This window comes from Lycium ferocissimum, chromosome 5 (assembly GCF_029784015.1).
Source record: "Lycium ferocissimum isolate CSIRO_LF1 chromosome 5, AGI_CSIRO_Lferr_CH_V1, whole genome shotgun sequence".
NCBI lineage: Eukaryota > Viridiplantae > Streptophyta > Magnoliopsida > Solanales > Solanaceae > Lycium > Lycium ferocissimum.
Genome location: NC_081346.1, coordinates 72,331,543 through 72,347,818, shown reverse-complemented (window position 1 = coordinate 72,347,818; position 16,276 = coordinate 72,331,543). Strand labels below are relative to the sequence as shown.

The following is a 16,276-nucleotide window of genomic DNA, read 5'->3' as shown; positions in this document are numbered from 1 at the left end:
CCCGACCCCGATCCCGATCAGGTACCGCTTCCAACCGCGTCGACCCCTCTGTTTCTCAGACTGAATGTAATCGCGCAACAATGGCTGAGTTCGAGTGATGTCAACAAACACGGAATAATGAACAGAAGGCTCAGATAGTAACTCTCAAACAGAAAGTGGCTGAGTTGGAGCGGACCCTATCGGGTCTCGCAACCCGAACCCGATCCAAATCAGGTAGCGATTCCAACCCCTCTGTTTCACTGATTGAAGGTGCTCCCCGATCGGGTCCCGCAACCCGAACCCAACCCCGATCCCGATTAGGTACCGCTTCCAACCGTGCTAACCCCTGTTTCTCAGACTGAAGGTGCTCCTGCTAAGGTTTCATCTGGTGCTATTAACGCTGCTAATCCTGCTAATGTTTCATCAGGTGCTATTACCGCTGCTAATCCTGCTAATGCTTCCACTAATGACAATGACCAATTTGATTTTTTTCATGATAGGTCTTATGTTGAGGAGGAAAATGAGGGGATTGAGGAGGAAAATGACGGTGTTCTTTGAAAATATGGCTCCTCTTCAGCCAACACAAGAAAATGAGGGTGTTGTTGAGAATTTGGCTCCTCTTCAGCCAGCATAGAAAAATGCTAAAAATCGCCCCGCTTGACCCGGCCCGGCACGGGGTGTTGCGAAAATCTAGCTCTCTTCGGCCCGGCACAACGGGAAAATCTTGAAAACTAGCTCTCTCGGCCGGCGCAAGGTGTTCTTTGAAAATACGGCTCCTCTTCCGCCGGCCACCGGGGTGTTCTGAAAATCTAGCACTCTTCGGCCCGGCCTTGATAGGAAAATCTTTGAAAATCGGCTCTTGCACGCCGGCCCACGGGTGTTCTTGAAAATCTGGCTCTTGTGCTTGCACCTCTTCAGCTGGAACAGGAAAATCAGGGTGTTGCTGAAAATCTAGCTTTTGTGCTTGCACCTCTTCCTTGACTTGAAGAGGGAATATCGAGGTGTTGTTGGAAAGAACTAGGACCACACGAACTAGGAAGCAAAGGGAGTTTTATGGTTCTGATTTCGAGGTTGGAGGTCTTAGTAGAAAGGGCAAGAGCAAGAAAAAAATAAAAACAGTAAAACGATGCGACAGTGATTGTGTCTCCATTAAGTGTAAATGCGGCAAACTCCCACTTCCAGTACCACCAGTACCACAATGAATTAGGTTGTTTCATTTTGTTTTCTTTGTTGAATTTTGTGAATAAAAGTTCTAGTGAAAGTAAATCCTTAGCCATAGTGATGAAGGTTTAATAGATGCCCACTATGTTGAGTCAGTTCCTTATTTCTCCTTTCAATTGTATGAATCCTTACCCATAGTTATAAAGGTTTAATAGATGCCACTATGTTGAGTCAGTTCCTTAATCTCCTTTCAATTGTATGAATCCTTACCCATGGTGATGAAGGTTTAATAGATGCCACTATTTTGAATAAGTTCCTTATTCTCCTTTCAATGTTCAATTGCATAATTTTAAATTTATGAACCGAACTGGTTCAATTGTAATGATTGGATAAAGCGAACTAGTTCAATTGTGATGATTAGATAAAACATTGAACCCAAAACAAGTTAGCAGCAAATGAGGAAAATAAATTTTCATTTCAAAGAAGTTTTTTAGTCTAACATTTCCTCAATGGTTCAAAGTGGAAAAGTGTTCTAAATGATCATGATATTTATGTGGTTATAATTTTTTTGAAACTTGTGGTTTTAAACAACAATAATATTTGTGTGACTATAAAAACTTCTCATTAAGAAAATATTGAAACGTGTCATTCTTTGTTGAACAGACTAATAAGAACGGATGAAGTTTTTACAAACCGCTTATCATTGAAAATATTTAATTGGGGTTGCGGCAGCTTTCCGTCCGTCAAAAATTCCAATAGAACTTCATCCATCGAAATAGGCCGTAGGAAGTTCGGGTAATTCTAGTAGTGATTTTTTCTTAGTCTGAAAAAAAAAGGTAAATTAAAGATCTGGAAATTGCCTTTCAGTTTTGTGTATCCTTTATGTGACGTATTTTTTAAATTTTGAGACATAGAATTTTTAAGTTTTTAAGGGATACTGGCTATACAAGGCCCTATCTCATTGAAAAAGTTAACAATACTGAACGTGAGGTGATGCTCAATTGGGTGTACGAAAAATCATGTGAGCTGAATGTAACTGCACGTCACGAGCTGACATTGATGTGCTGAGAAACCAGAATAATGAACAGGAGGCTAAGATAGTAACTCTCAAACAAAAAGTGGCTGAGTTAGAGCGGACCCTATCGGGTCCCGCAACCCGAACCCGATCCAAATCAGGTACCGATTTCAACCCCTCTATTTCACAGACTCAAGGTGCTCCCTTATCGGGTCCCGCAAGGAACGACCCCCGACCGATCCGTCAGTACGCTTCCAACCGCGTCGACCCCTTTGTTTCTTAGACTGAAGGTGCTCCTGCTAATGTTTCGTCGAGGTCTTAATTGTTGTTAATCTGCTAATGTTTCGTCGGGTGCTATTACGTTGCTAAACTTTTGCTAATGTTTCATCGGGTGTTATAACGTTGCTAATCTGCGAATGTTTGATCGGGTGCTATTATGTTTGCTAATCCTACTAATGTTTCGTCGAATGCAATGTATTTGCTAATCCTGCTAATGTTTCATTAGGTGCTATTACCGCTATTTCACAGACTCAAGGTGCTCCCGTCGGGTCCCGCAGCCGACCCGATCCGTCGGGTACGGCTTCAACGGCGGCCTCTGTTTCTCGGAGGCGGAATGTAAGCTGCGCGACGACGAGCTAAAATTGATGTACTGAAACACCGGAATAATGAACAAAAGGCTCAGATAGTAACTCTCAAACAGAAAGTGGCTGAGTTGGAGCGGACCCTATCGGGTCTCGCAACCCGAACCCGGTCCAAATCATGTAGCGATTCCAACCTCTCTGTTTCGCCCAGAAGGTGCTCCCCAGGTCGGGTCCATGACGAACCCGGCCCGATCTCGATTAGGTACAGCTTCCGGCCCGTCTTGGCTGCCACTGTTTCTCGGAGGCGGGAAAGGTGCTCTTGCTAAGGGTTTAAATGCAGTGCTATTCTGTGCGGCTAATCCTGCTAATGTTTCATCGGGTGCTATTACATTCTAATCTGCTAATGTTTCCACTAATAATGATGACCAATTTGATTTTTTTCATGATAGGTCTTATGTTGAGGAGGAAAATGAGGGGGTTGAGGAGGAAAATGAGGGTGTTCTTTGGAAATACGGCTCCTCTTGGCACAAGAAAATGAGGGTGTTGCGGGAATTTGGCTCCTCTTGCCCGGCACGAGAAAAATCTTGAAAATGTCACCCCCACTTTTGGCTAGACACGGTGTTCTTGAAAATCAGCTCTCTTCGGCCCCGGCGCAACGGGGAAAATCGAAAATCTAGCTCCTCTTCAGCCAGCACAGGGTGTTCTTTGAAAATCTGGCTCCTCTTCCGCCAGCACAGGGTGTTGCTGAAAATCTAGCTCCTCTTCAGCCAGCACAATAGGAAAATGCTGAAAATCTGGCTCCTCTTCAGCCAGCACAACAGGAAAATGCTAATAAGAACGGATGAAGTTTTTACAAACCGCTTATCATTGAAAATATTTAATTGGGGTTGCGATAGCTTTCCGTCCGTCAAAAATTCCAATAGAACTTCATCCATCGAAATAGGTCGTAGGAAGTTCGGGTAATTCTAGTAGTGGTTTTTTCTTAGTCTGAAAAAAAAAAGGCAAATTAAAGATCTAAAAAATGCCTTTCAGTTTTGTGTATCCTTTATGTGACGTAATTTTTAAATTTTGAGACATAGAATTTTTAAGTTTTTCGAAATAAAATTTACATAATTAAAAACTACGTAAAAAGTATTATAAATCACAATAATTGATAAATATTTAAGAGACAAATGAAAAGATCCCAATAGGAAAAGCTCCCTTGACTCTTGAAATCCGAACAATGCCACACAAATTGGGACGTTGGGACGGAGGGAGTAGACTACTGTTTATAGCATGGGTGCATATTTTTGCTTTTAGTTGGTTCTTTTGGAAGTTATGGATAGATACACTTGATTCCAAATCACCAAATGTTATATACACTTGCAATTTTAGATAAATTTTATATATTGGCCGTGTAAAAGAATTTTCATGCTATCAAATCAGTTAAGAAGTAGTTGCATGTAGCCTTTCACTAAAGTAAGATTAACAACATGAAAAATAAGCAAGTATTATCTGCCACTGGAGATTAATCAGTAAATTGTGATGTCCAAGAGAAGTTTACGATAATTTACAAAAAAAACACCTTGCCATATCACAAATTTGAAAAATCGTCACTAAATTAGAAATGCAACACGATACACTAGTAACAACATAATTTAACTTCAACTAAACAAAAAACAAAACAATTTTTGCTGTAAAAGCTATAGGAGACCAAATGTGTTAAACAATCGAGAGGGTAAAGTCACTTTCTTCCAAAAATGGTGATCTTCGATACAACCTGAAAACACTGAAACTTATAGTGCTTCCATTTGATGTATTAGACGCTCAATATTTTCTTCGAATGAGTCCACTTGTTGCTTGAGAACACCAAGTTTCAATATATTTTCTTCATGGACGTTAGCCAGAACTTTCTCTTTGTAGCCAGAGGCACTCATAATTATGGTTAAGCTTTGATATTGCCTGCAAAAGAAGAAAAGAGTTGGTACATGGCAAATTGAACAGCTCGAAAACTTCACAATACAAACTGACTCAAATTTCACGATATCCACTCGAGTCCACTTTCGAACGAAGACAACAGAACAACAAAAAGCCAAATTGCATTTCTGCACTATTCGACAATGGATGCACTAATTAAACAAGAATTGGTACAATACGTGATTTCAGACTATCAAAGGAACATGGCAGATGTATACTAATAAGATGAGCATCTGGAAAAAGAGGACAATATCTAGTGAAAAGCTAGATTGATCTTTTAAACAATTTTTCCTATCAAAGGAACATGGCAGATATATATTAAGAAGATGAATATCTGGAAAAACATAGTAATAGCTAGTGAAAAGCTAGATTGATCTTTTACACAATTTTTCCTATTCGCCCAACATCTTTCTCGATGTAATTCAATTGTTCCTCACCAAAAATCAGAGATAGCGAACAGCCACCGCACGAATGAAAGTTTAATCCATTAATACAAGTTTGACACCGAGGCTTGGGAGGCATTGTGAGGGAGAGAAGAGTGGTTTAGGGTTTCAAGGCTTAGGAGAGAGAGAGTGGTAATCAGGGTTTCAAGGCTTGAGGGCATGTTGTGAGGGAGAGAGTGTTGTAGCGGCTAAGGTGAGAACTAGGGTTTCAGAAGTTGGAGAATATTTATAGGTTGGCTCTAGAGCTTTTGATTTTATGTAATTACCCTTCAGATTTTTTTTCTTTCTATCAGGGCTTTGCTCTTTTTGCTTTTCACTTTACCGAATTTACTAGTGTTGATGTGACGATATTACATAAAGAGTCCATGAAATTGACAGAGTTTGCTGCATTTACACTTGGTGCAGACACAATCACTGTCGCATCGTTTTTCCGTTTCTGTTTTTTTTCTTGCTCTTGCCCTTTCTACTAAGAACTCAAACCGCGAAATCAGAACCATAAAACTCCCTTTGCTTCCTAGTTCGTGTGGTATGACCAGCAGGCACAACAACCAAATTTTCAGCAACACCCTGATTTTTCTCTTCGTGTGCTGGCTGAAGAGGTGCAAGCACAAGAGCCAGATTTTCAGCAACACCCTCATTTTCCTGTGCTGGCTGAAGAGGTGCAAGCACAAGAGCCAGATTTTCAGCAACACCCTCATTTTCCTATCTTTGTTGAAGAAATGCAAGCACTAAGAGCCCATTTACTCGCAACACCTTGCAGTCTTTGGGCGAAGAGGAGCAGCCGTATTTTTAGCATTTTCATTGTCTTTGGTGAAGAGGAACGTATTTAAGCATTTTCCTATTGTCTTTGGGAAGAGGAGCCGTATTTTCAACAACACCCTGTCTTTTCGGTGAAGAAGAGCCAAATTTTCAATATTTTCCTGTACTGGCTGAAGAGAAGCCAGATTTTCAGCAACACCCTCATTTTCCTTTGCTGGTTGAAGACGAGCCAGATTTTCAGCATTTTTCTGTCTTTGGTTGAAGAGGAGCCAAATTCTAAGCAACACCTTCAGCCAGATTTCCAGCAACACTCTCATTTTCCTCCTCAACCCCCTTAGTTTCCTCCTCAACATAAGACCCACCATGACCAAAATCAAATTGGTCATTGTCATTAGTGGAAACATTAGCAGGATTAGCAGCGGTAATAGCAGCTGATGAAAGATTAGCAGAATTAGCAGCGATAATAGCACCTGATGAAACATTAGCAGGATTAGCAGCGTTAATAGACCTGATGAAACATTAGCAAGATTAGCAGCGGTAATAGCACCTGATGAAACATTCGTAGGATTAGCAGCGTTAATAGCACCTGATGAAACATTAGCAGGATTAGCAGCGGTTGTCATACCCTATTTTAACCTAAGTCAAAATAGTTTACAACATCCGGGTAATTCCGGGGTTAATTAAAGTTAAGAGTCGCAACCTAATTATTTATGGTGAATTAGGGCACCTAAGGTAATTAAAGTAATTATCTAAAGTTGATTTGTTTTTAAAGTCTACGAAACCAAAAAGATCTAGGTAAGGGTTCAAATTATCCTAGAGGGAAGGGGTTAGGCATCCTCTAGGATCCGTTAACTACGGTTTACCGACCAGACTTAGAGTTAATTAGGCTAAGTGTAGATATATCATTCTAAATGTTTAGAAAATAACTTATAAATATTGCTAAAATTTTAAAGTAAAATGTAATAATGTAATAATGTTATCAAAAATAAGATTTACAAAAAAAAGGGAATAATTTGTATAAAAGAGTTTAGTTATAAATAAACTGAAGAAAACCCAAAATGGTGCAATATTTTATAGATATTTAAAAAATAAATTACGCGGATTAACAAATTAAAACAGGGATTTGTAAAGTTAATTTTGATAAATGTCTAAAGGTTTTATAGAAAGAATATCAGGTCGATATAAACTGTACAAAAATTGTTTTAACGAATACGTATTTCAAATGTTGGAAAGGAGTTAAAATGGAACTGTTATCCATGGAAAGTAGGTCATTTTCCTTATTTCTCAAAATAGGTTAACTTAGTGTAAAAATTTATGACGTTTCCAATTTCTAAGATAGTAAAAGTGAATCATGATTCTTTTGCCCCAAAATATATAGTCATGTTACTTGGAAAATCCGTCATTCTAAAATAAATATTATAGATTATAAATCATTTTATCCTAAAAAGAGGAATGAAGCCTATGGGGGGTAATTGCCGTTTTCTCTACCATCGTACTAACCTACTAATTCTGCTAAGGTTCATCTAATCTAAGCAAATAAAACAACTAAAGTGTTAGTCATGTAATTTGCAAATCAAATACATAAATAAAAAATGAAATAGAAGAGTAAGACAAAAAATGACTTAAGTGGGCTCAGCCCATTTTAGGACTGCTACTGTTCATGCTGTTGGGCTTCGGCCCAGTGAGGCTTGACAGATTGCCTCGGGTGGCTGATGGGGCTGACTCGAGAGAGATTTCGATGGGCTTTGCCCAATACCAAATGCGGGAGATGATGAGTCCCCCGGACTCGCACGCGGTGGTCATGCATAAAAACAAAAGAAAAGGATTAGTACGCACTCAACGAACAAGGTAAAACATGTAAAATATGAACTTAAATAGATCAGTAGATGATGTATATAATATGTGCATTTGAGTATACTTCGTATATATACATGATTCAGCTACTATATACTTGTGACATAGGCAAACAAGGATTAACGTCATTTTTTTACACAACACATAGAAGCGAATAGAATAGGCATGCTGATAGCTCTTATTAGATTCTGCAACTTAATCTCAGACTACTCCACTCGATTTAATCATGTGAACACCTAAAGAAGGAATATTATTTATTTAACATCACTCAAATAAGTAAATGAATATTACGTTATGGGCAGTTTCTTCCTAAACCTGAAGATACATGGACATAGCTATAGATTAACTCAAATGTGAGGCATGTGTGAAGCAATCAGACACCAAACTAGACCTCTATCTTGAAACTCATTAGATAATCCTGTTCGATATCCTACAATCCCTTTTTGCATAATAAAGTTATCACCAATCCAGTAAGCAGTCATACATAAACATCTACTTGTGACAAGTCAGTATGAGCTATATCAATACCTAAGGATACCTTACAAGTAAGTGACTTAAAATTTTCAATCATTTGATCTTGATACTTACGAACTTGATTTCTGATTTCAGATATAGTAACACCTCTAGGAACAAGTTTATATGCAGGACAGTGGGCAGTTTGAATATAAATTGCTAGAGAATCTTTTTGAAACTTGTAGTATAAAGTATAGACTCAACACATATAAACTTAACAAGTTCTGCACGATCAATTTCTTCTGAATATTCAGCAGGGAAGTAGAAAATTTGAATATACTTTTCTAGAGGATCTCTGAAATTCTTACTATGTAGTGACTCGACAATAATGAACTTAGTTAGTTACCATTCATCAATTTTTCCAGAATATTTAAAATGTTCTCCAGTTTTAGGATCAGTTTTGGAATGTACAGCATTACTACCACAACTTCACTGCCTGAACTAAGTTGATCATGACCACGCTTAGTACCAGTAGATGTTGACATTACAAAAAAATCAAAGAAAGAAAATACGCAGATAAAACAAGCAAATAAAAGTTAAGCAAAACAGATAAATAAAAGATGAAACAATGGTACCAAATGGACAAAATAATTCGAGCAGTTTGAACTTGAATACCATTCAGCAGTGTATTCCTTGAGAATGACTAGTTGATGAACTTGAAGAGAATAGGAGATAAATAGATTTTATGAAACCTATTCAAGGTCTAGTTTGAACAGGCATGCATTCTTTCTTAGAGACAAGATTCCATATTCAGATGAATCAAAGCTTATACGTGATTGCTAATAAAAAACTGACGCGCAAAATATGGACTTGAGACCAAATAAAGCCAACAACCCACATAGGCATGTCGTATAATTATTTTATTATGTATAAACCCAAACAGAAGGAACCCTTATGTAAACTTCCTAACATGATACAAGTATCGACAAGGGAAATGCTCGACATCAACACAACAGATGTCAAAATATCAATGCAAGCATCAAATATACAACATTAATATACTCCGAAGGCGTGATTTTACACTAGAAAAACTCTAAGTCATGCTTTTATTTCACACGGGCAGATTCATTTCGTATAACCAGTGAAAGAAAAAACAGAGGAAATTTTAAAGTTTAAGATTCACCGACGGGTCTTTACTACCTTAAATTCACTACGAGAAGCTATGCTAAGCTAAACCAGCAGCTATACCAGGCAGTGGATTATTATCTAAATGAATAAAATTAGAACTAAACTAATCTACCCAAACCAAGAACACACAACAATACTCCAAACCGAATCGAAAAGAGAGAAAAAGGTAATGCGACACCGACCTGTTTCAGGTGCAGTGAACTGGGATGTCGGGGCCTCGAATCAACTCTCTCATTATGAATGGATCTGAAACTTATAATAACAATTTGATACTGAAACTGTCCTCCATTCTTCCCCCCCTTTCGGCTATGGACTTAAGGTCCTTTTTATAGTAGTAAAATTAGGGCTTCCCTCGTTTTGGGCGGGATTTTGAAATCCAAAATTTGAAATTGAGTCAACATGGCCGTTTGAATTGAAAGTTGAAAATTTTGGCTGGATTCAGCAGGAAGAATCAGAAAAGGACCAAATGGGCAGAGAATCTTACTTGAAAATGGCCAAGAGAAAAGTAAAAATGGATAAAGTATAAATTACCTTGTGTATTTATGTTAATGCAGAGGTGAGAATGGCTGACTTTGCTTGGTATGGACATACAAACCTCTGATTTTGAGATATGAAAAGTCGAATCTTTTCTAAAAGGGAAGAAGAAGCCAAAACCCCTTTTTAGCATTGCAGAGGGTGAAGAAGGTGACAAGGAAATGGACAGTGTTGCACGAAAATGGCATGGCAAAGTCCTGCCACTGTTGAAGGGGAATGAACCCTTTTCTCAAAATGAAGGAGATGAGAGAGAGAGAGAGAGAGAGAGAGAGAGAGAGAGAGGAGAAAAGGATTTTAGGTTTAGACGAATTGAAAAGGGGCATTAGTTCGATGGGCCGGGTCGGGTAGAATGTTCTTGGGGTGTTGACGGGTCGGTCCGGTTGGGCTGGGTAGTTTTGAAAATATTTGTGGGCTGATCTGTTTTTTTTTTAGAAAAAGGACTGGTCACGAATTGGGCTAATAATTTGGCTGAAAATTTATTGATCCTTCCTCATTTGTTTAATTACTTTTGGGCTTCTAATTTAATAAATAGTACAATATATACTATGTGAAGATAACTAATAATTAATATGTAAAAAAAAATAAGAATTTGTGATAAAGTAATGCTAGTAATGTTGAAAATAAAAGTAGCGAAAATAAAGTATTTAGCTCGTCGATAAGTTTAGAAGCCCGAGTATATATAAATTAAATAAAGGAGGGACAAAATTGGGTGTCAACAGATGCCCCTCTTCTACCGGAGACGATGTAAGAGTTTTCGGGCGAAGAAGTTGACGTAGTAGCCAATTTTGTTTCGACCAACAAATATGAATTTGGAAGAACTTGGGAAAATATGGGTCAGAATAGATGGTGGAAAAGATTACGGGGGTAGAAGGAATGTTGGAAAATTATGGGATAGAAGGAATGTTGGAAAATTATGATTTTGAAAAGACATGGGATGAGTTGTGATTTGAGTACTCGAGGAGTAAAGATAGATGATGAGAATGTTCAAGAAAGGAACGTATGTTTATAGCCTCCTAATTATAAATGTGGCGCGCAACACACCCATAAGTAGGACTCTACTAGGTACGATACGAGATTCTCAAAAATTGCCCCGAGTGTTGAATTATGGTGAGGCCGGGATATAGAAAAGACACAAGATTGTGATAGGAACTAATTGAGTAGAGTTTTAGCGGTGGATATGAAAGAAAAATTAACCTACGTAGCACGTGTTTGTGGACGCAGGCGGAGTTGAGTTCGAGAGTAGATCCGTGACCCTTGCTCGTGAGTTTGATATTCCTCTTCAGCAAGTTATGCCCCAGTTCACTACGTAAGATAAAGTTCCACGTTGTGCGGTGTCTCTGTAGATTGTACTTTCTGTCAAAAACTGAAATTTATGCCAAAATTAGTAATAAAGTTAAAGTTATAAAATTATAAAGAATGTGAAATGATAAAATATGAGTGCGAGAGTGAGGATGAAGCCGTGTGGCTTATAATGAGGCAGTGTGGCCAAATGTTATCTCTAATTGTCTTCAGGGACTTGAATAAATGCGTGACGTTTATACTGAAGATGTAATAATATCTCTAGTTGTATTTGAAGACTTTAATGATAATAAAGTCTCATTTGTCTTCGGGACTCGATGATAAATGATGTCTGCAGAATTTAAGGTAAAATCGTTAACGTAGGTAAAGTGAATGATAAAGTAAAGTAATAAAGTAGAGAGTAAAGTGGAAGTGCAGCCGTTTGGCTTATGCAAATGAGGCTGTATAGCCATATGATGTATCCGGTTGTCTTCGGGGACTTGATGAAGGTTTCCATAAAGTCCGGGGTAAAGTTGTAAAGTGGATGATGTCTCCGGTTGTCTTCGGAGCCTTGATGATAATTCCTGTAAAGTTCAAGGTAAAGTTGTTAAAGTTGGTAAAGTGAATGATAAAGTAGAGAGTAAAGTCATAGTGTAGCCGTACGGCTTATGCATATTGAATATAGCCGAATGATGCCCCCGGTTATCTTCGGAGACTTAATGATGATCCCTCCGGTTGTCTTCGGAGACTTAATGTTGATTCCTGCAAAGTTCAGGGTAAAGTGATTAAAGTTGGTAAAGTGAATGATAAAGTAGAGAGTAAAGTTATAGTGTAGCCGTCTGGCTTATGCATGTGTGTATAGCCAAATGATGCCGGTTGTCTTCGGAGACTTAATGATGATCCCTCCGGTTGTCTTCGGAGACTTAATGTTGATTCTGCAAAGTTCGGGGTAAAGTGGTTAAAGTTGGTAAAGTGAATGATAAAGTAAGTAGAGTAAAGTGATGGTGTAGTAGTTTGGCTTATGCAAGTGTTGTAAAGATGATTCCCCCGGTTGTCTTCGGAGACTTAATGATGATCCCTCCGGTTGTCTTCGGAGACTTAAAATTCCAAAAGTTCGGGTAAAGTCGTTAGAGGGTAAATGATAAAGTAATTCTATAAAATTGGTAAAATAAATGATAAAGTAGAGAGGGAAAGTGATAGTATAGCCGTTTGGCTGATGATGTTGACGGTATCATGATAAGCCAAACTAGCGACACGTAATCCTGATTTAATTCATCTTCAATCCCGGTAACCTACAAAACAGGTATAATTGTTAATAAAGTCATAAAGTTATTGTAATAAAGAATGAAAGTAGAGATAAAGTTGGAAATAAAGCCGTTTGGCTTTTAAGGCGAGGCTTCTCGGCCATGTTTGATGGACTTATTTGTTGGTCTCGCGATTTTAGGTTCCTGCACTCAAAGAAAAATTCTTAGTTTGGGAGGGGAAGTTGATTCGTGTTGACTCGAAGCTTGACGTTGTTGACACTCCATTCGTCTTGTTTGTTTGGATCTTGTGATCTCCGTTCAAGCCTCGGTAGATGAACGGTAGTGAAACAATTGAAAGAAAGTATTTCATTTGAAAGGTAGGTATGTAAGTATATGTATAAGGAAATGTAACTATATGTATATAAGTTGTATAAATATATATATGTAAATATATGTATGTAAGTTGAAAATATATATGTAAATATATGTATGTAAGTTGTAAAATATTTCTGCCAACCTCAGATTGTGACACAATTGAAAAAATCATTTGTCTATAATAATTCCTGTCTGGTAGCCTTCGATGTCTAACTCTGTTCTTGTCTAATCTTTCAAAATATGCCCCAGTTTTGGCTCAGAAGGGTGTACTAAACTTATGTTGTGGTGTGACCGAACCTTATATAGGTTGCCTACGTATCCCAAAGGAATCGAGGTCGAACGTAGTTCGTAGGACACGTGGAAAATAAAATGGTTTAAAATTTTCTAATAAAGGGACCGAACCCGATGTGGATTGCCTACGTATCCCTTTGAGGAATCAGGTCGGCGTAGTTCTGTTACGTAAATGGCTAAAGGTTTGTTGGATTTTATCTAAATGTGACTGACTCGTCTATTGATAGTCTACGAATCCCGCCGAGGGAATCGGGCCATGTATAGTTATTCTTAGGTAATAAGGATTTTTGGATCTTTTGTTGTAATGCAACCGAACCCTATGTGGGCTGCCTACGTATCCCCCACGGGAATCAGGTCAGCGTAGTTCGTACTTGTATTAAGGAAAGGTTGCAAACTAGGTTGTGTAACCTAATGTCGTATTTTGATTTTCTTCTTGATAGCTAGCTTTCAGGCTTGTGTCATCACCTATTGGCTATTTGCTTTCTCCCAAATGGAATCTTGTCTTCTAATTTCTTTGTTATTCCCTCGAGGTGTACTTGGTTCATTCGTTCGTTTTACGTCACAATCATCGGTTGATGATTTGATAAATAAAGTAGAAAATAATAAATAGATGATTAGAGGAAAATCGAAATGCATTCATAGTTTTTGCAATTTAAGCTTCCAAAAGATGAGGCAAAACAACAAAAGTTTTAGGGCACAATTTAAGCCTCGATTTTAAAATTGTGCTATCTCAAAAGTTACTACAGTTCAATCTACCAAGACTCGGCGAACCAGGGACGGAGTACAAGTCCAATTCTTCAGAATCTCTCCTGGTTCGGCATCCTGAATGGTCGGTGTCTCGGTGTTGTGAGTAGTTGTAGCAGCAATCTTTGTTGGTGCTTGTTTTTGGATTGTTCCCGCGGGAGCGACAAAGGTTGATGTCACGATGGCTTTCACATCTCCATCTTCCTCAACAGTGATCATGTTCACGTTGGCATTTTCATGAGTAGGTAGAGGGTTGTTGTCCACATTGGGCCGAGCTCCAGTAAGTTGGATCGCTCCTTCTTTAATCAAGGCTTCAATTTTGTTTTTGAGGCCATAGCAATCCTCAGTGTCATGTCCGGCGACTCCATAATGATATGCACAACGTTTAGAACCATCAAACCATCTTGGAATGGGATCAGGAATTTTCCCTTCAATCGGTTGTATCACGCCTGCTGCTTTCAATCTTTCGAACAATTGAGCCAAGGGTTCAGCGAACCGAGTGTAATTACGGGTGTTTTTGGTGTCAGTGTTTGGACGAGTTTTGGGTGCGGTGTGTGGTCGATTTTGGTAAGTAGGAGCTTGAACAGTCGATATGGACGTGGGTTTTGATGTGGAGGTGCTCGGGGTTGGTAGTAATTTGCTTGGGTATTGTAGACAGGGTAAGGAGATAGTGGAGTTTGGTAAGGTTCAACGTAATGGTAAGGGTAGAAAGGTGGTTGTGGATGGTTAAAGTATGTAGTGGCTTGGCTTGGCTTATGTCCTTGGACATTCATGACTGCAGCAACATCTTCTTTCTTCTTTTTAAGCCCACTGATAGAACCAGATTGAATGGCTTTGTTTACAGCTTGCAAAGCCGTAAGATCCTGAATTTTCCCAGATTTGATTCCTTCTTCCAAGGCTTCACCCATTCGGACAACTTCTGTGAATTTTTGTCCCATCATACCTATCATTTTCTCATAAAATATGCCGGCCTGGCATTCAATGAAAGTAGCAGTCATTTCTCTGTCATTCATCGGGGGTTGAACCCTAGCTGCTTCTGACCTCCAACGCAGTGCATATTCGCGAAACGACTCAGTTGACTTCTTGGTTAACTTGGTCATGTAGACTCTATCTGGTGTGATATCGGTGTTGAAACTGAATCGGTCCATAAAGTCTTGGGCCATGTCACTCCAACCACGCCATTTGCGGACGTCTTGTTGTGTATACCAATTAAGGGCTTCACCAGATAAGCTCCTGATGAATAGCTTCATCCTTATGTTCTGATCTCTACCTACTCCAACCAGTTTGTCGCAGTAAGCCCTTAAGTGTGTGTGAGGATCGCCAGTTCCATTGAAAGTATCAAACTTCGGCGGTTTGTAGCCTACAGGTAGGTCAACATCAGGCTGAACGCACAAATCCTCGTATTCTACACTCTTAGTTCCCCTAGCAACTTGAAGGTTTCTCATTGCTTCTTTGAGACTGTGGATCTCTTTTAGCAACATATCGTCTGCCCTTGCTTTTGCCTCTTTCTCCATTTCCTCGTATTGATCTACTTCGGGTTGGAACCTGACTGTTACTGGGTTGGTATAGGCTTGTGTTTCCGCTGCATATACCGGAGGAACATATTGCGTGTTAGGAGTGGCAAAATGTGCCCCTTGTATATGCTGGGTTGGATAAGTTTGGACAGTGGGAGTGTTTTGGACTGGAGGTGGTGTGTTGTAAGCGGTGTTTGTAGGTAGTTGGTTTGGTGGGTTTAGAGGAGTAGTTGTAGGTGGCGGATTAGTGTTGGTAGGTAACGGAATATAAGGAGTGTGAACTTGTGATTGATTTGGCGGGTTGACGGGTGGTGGATTAGGAGTAGCGTAGGTATTGTAGGTAGGTGGTTGATTTTGCGGAGTAGTATAGACGGATGATGGATTTGGTGGAGGAAAGTTGTTGTTGGCGGGTGCAGTATTTTGTGGAGGAAAGTGTTCAGGGACTGGAGATTCAAGTGATGGAAAACGGGGTGGATTTGGTGCGACAGTTCTAGGTTCAGGAGGTGGACTTTGGAGTGTAACGGATAAGTTGGTCAGGTCCCTAACCCGATTTAGTTCGCTACGTAGGTCCTCAATTTCTTGAGTCAGGCGGGCGATATGTTCGTCATGTTGCATAGTAGTTCTGTGTTCAGAAGTCTCAGGGGGATCACTAGAGATCACGATGTTTTCCAAACCAGTTGAAACGGATGCGGCTGGATCAGTCATGATGATTTCCTTTCCTTGCACAACCCAGGTACGTCGAGGTAATGATGACGTTTTTTATCTTGTACGGTAAGGATGGTCGGCCAGCTCGAGTGTCAACACGAATCAACCTTTTTGGGAATAATAAAAATAAAAAGAAACACAATAATGCAAGTGATGTCAGTCTAGGTAAAGTCATGATCACGTAAAGTCAAGTAGGTCATGT

The 16,276-nt window shown here is 39.2% G+C and overlaps 1 protein-coding gene across 1 annotated transcript; it reads right to left on the bottom strand.

The window, feature by feature from the left end:
• Nucleotides 1-13,858: 13,858 nt before the first annotated feature.
• On the bottom strand, nucleotides 13,859-16,074 carry LOC132058007 (uncharacterized). Its single transcript, XM_059450576.1, has 2 exons — nucleotides 14,441-16,074; nucleotides 13,859-14,318 (listed from the first exon to the last, which is right to left on the bottom strand). Exons 1-2 carry the CDS (start codon nucleotides 16,072-16,074, stop codon nucleotides 13,859-13,861), a joined length of 2,094 nt encoding a protein of 697 aa, XP_059306559.1.
• Nucleotides 16,075-16,276: the final 202 nt, after the last annotated feature.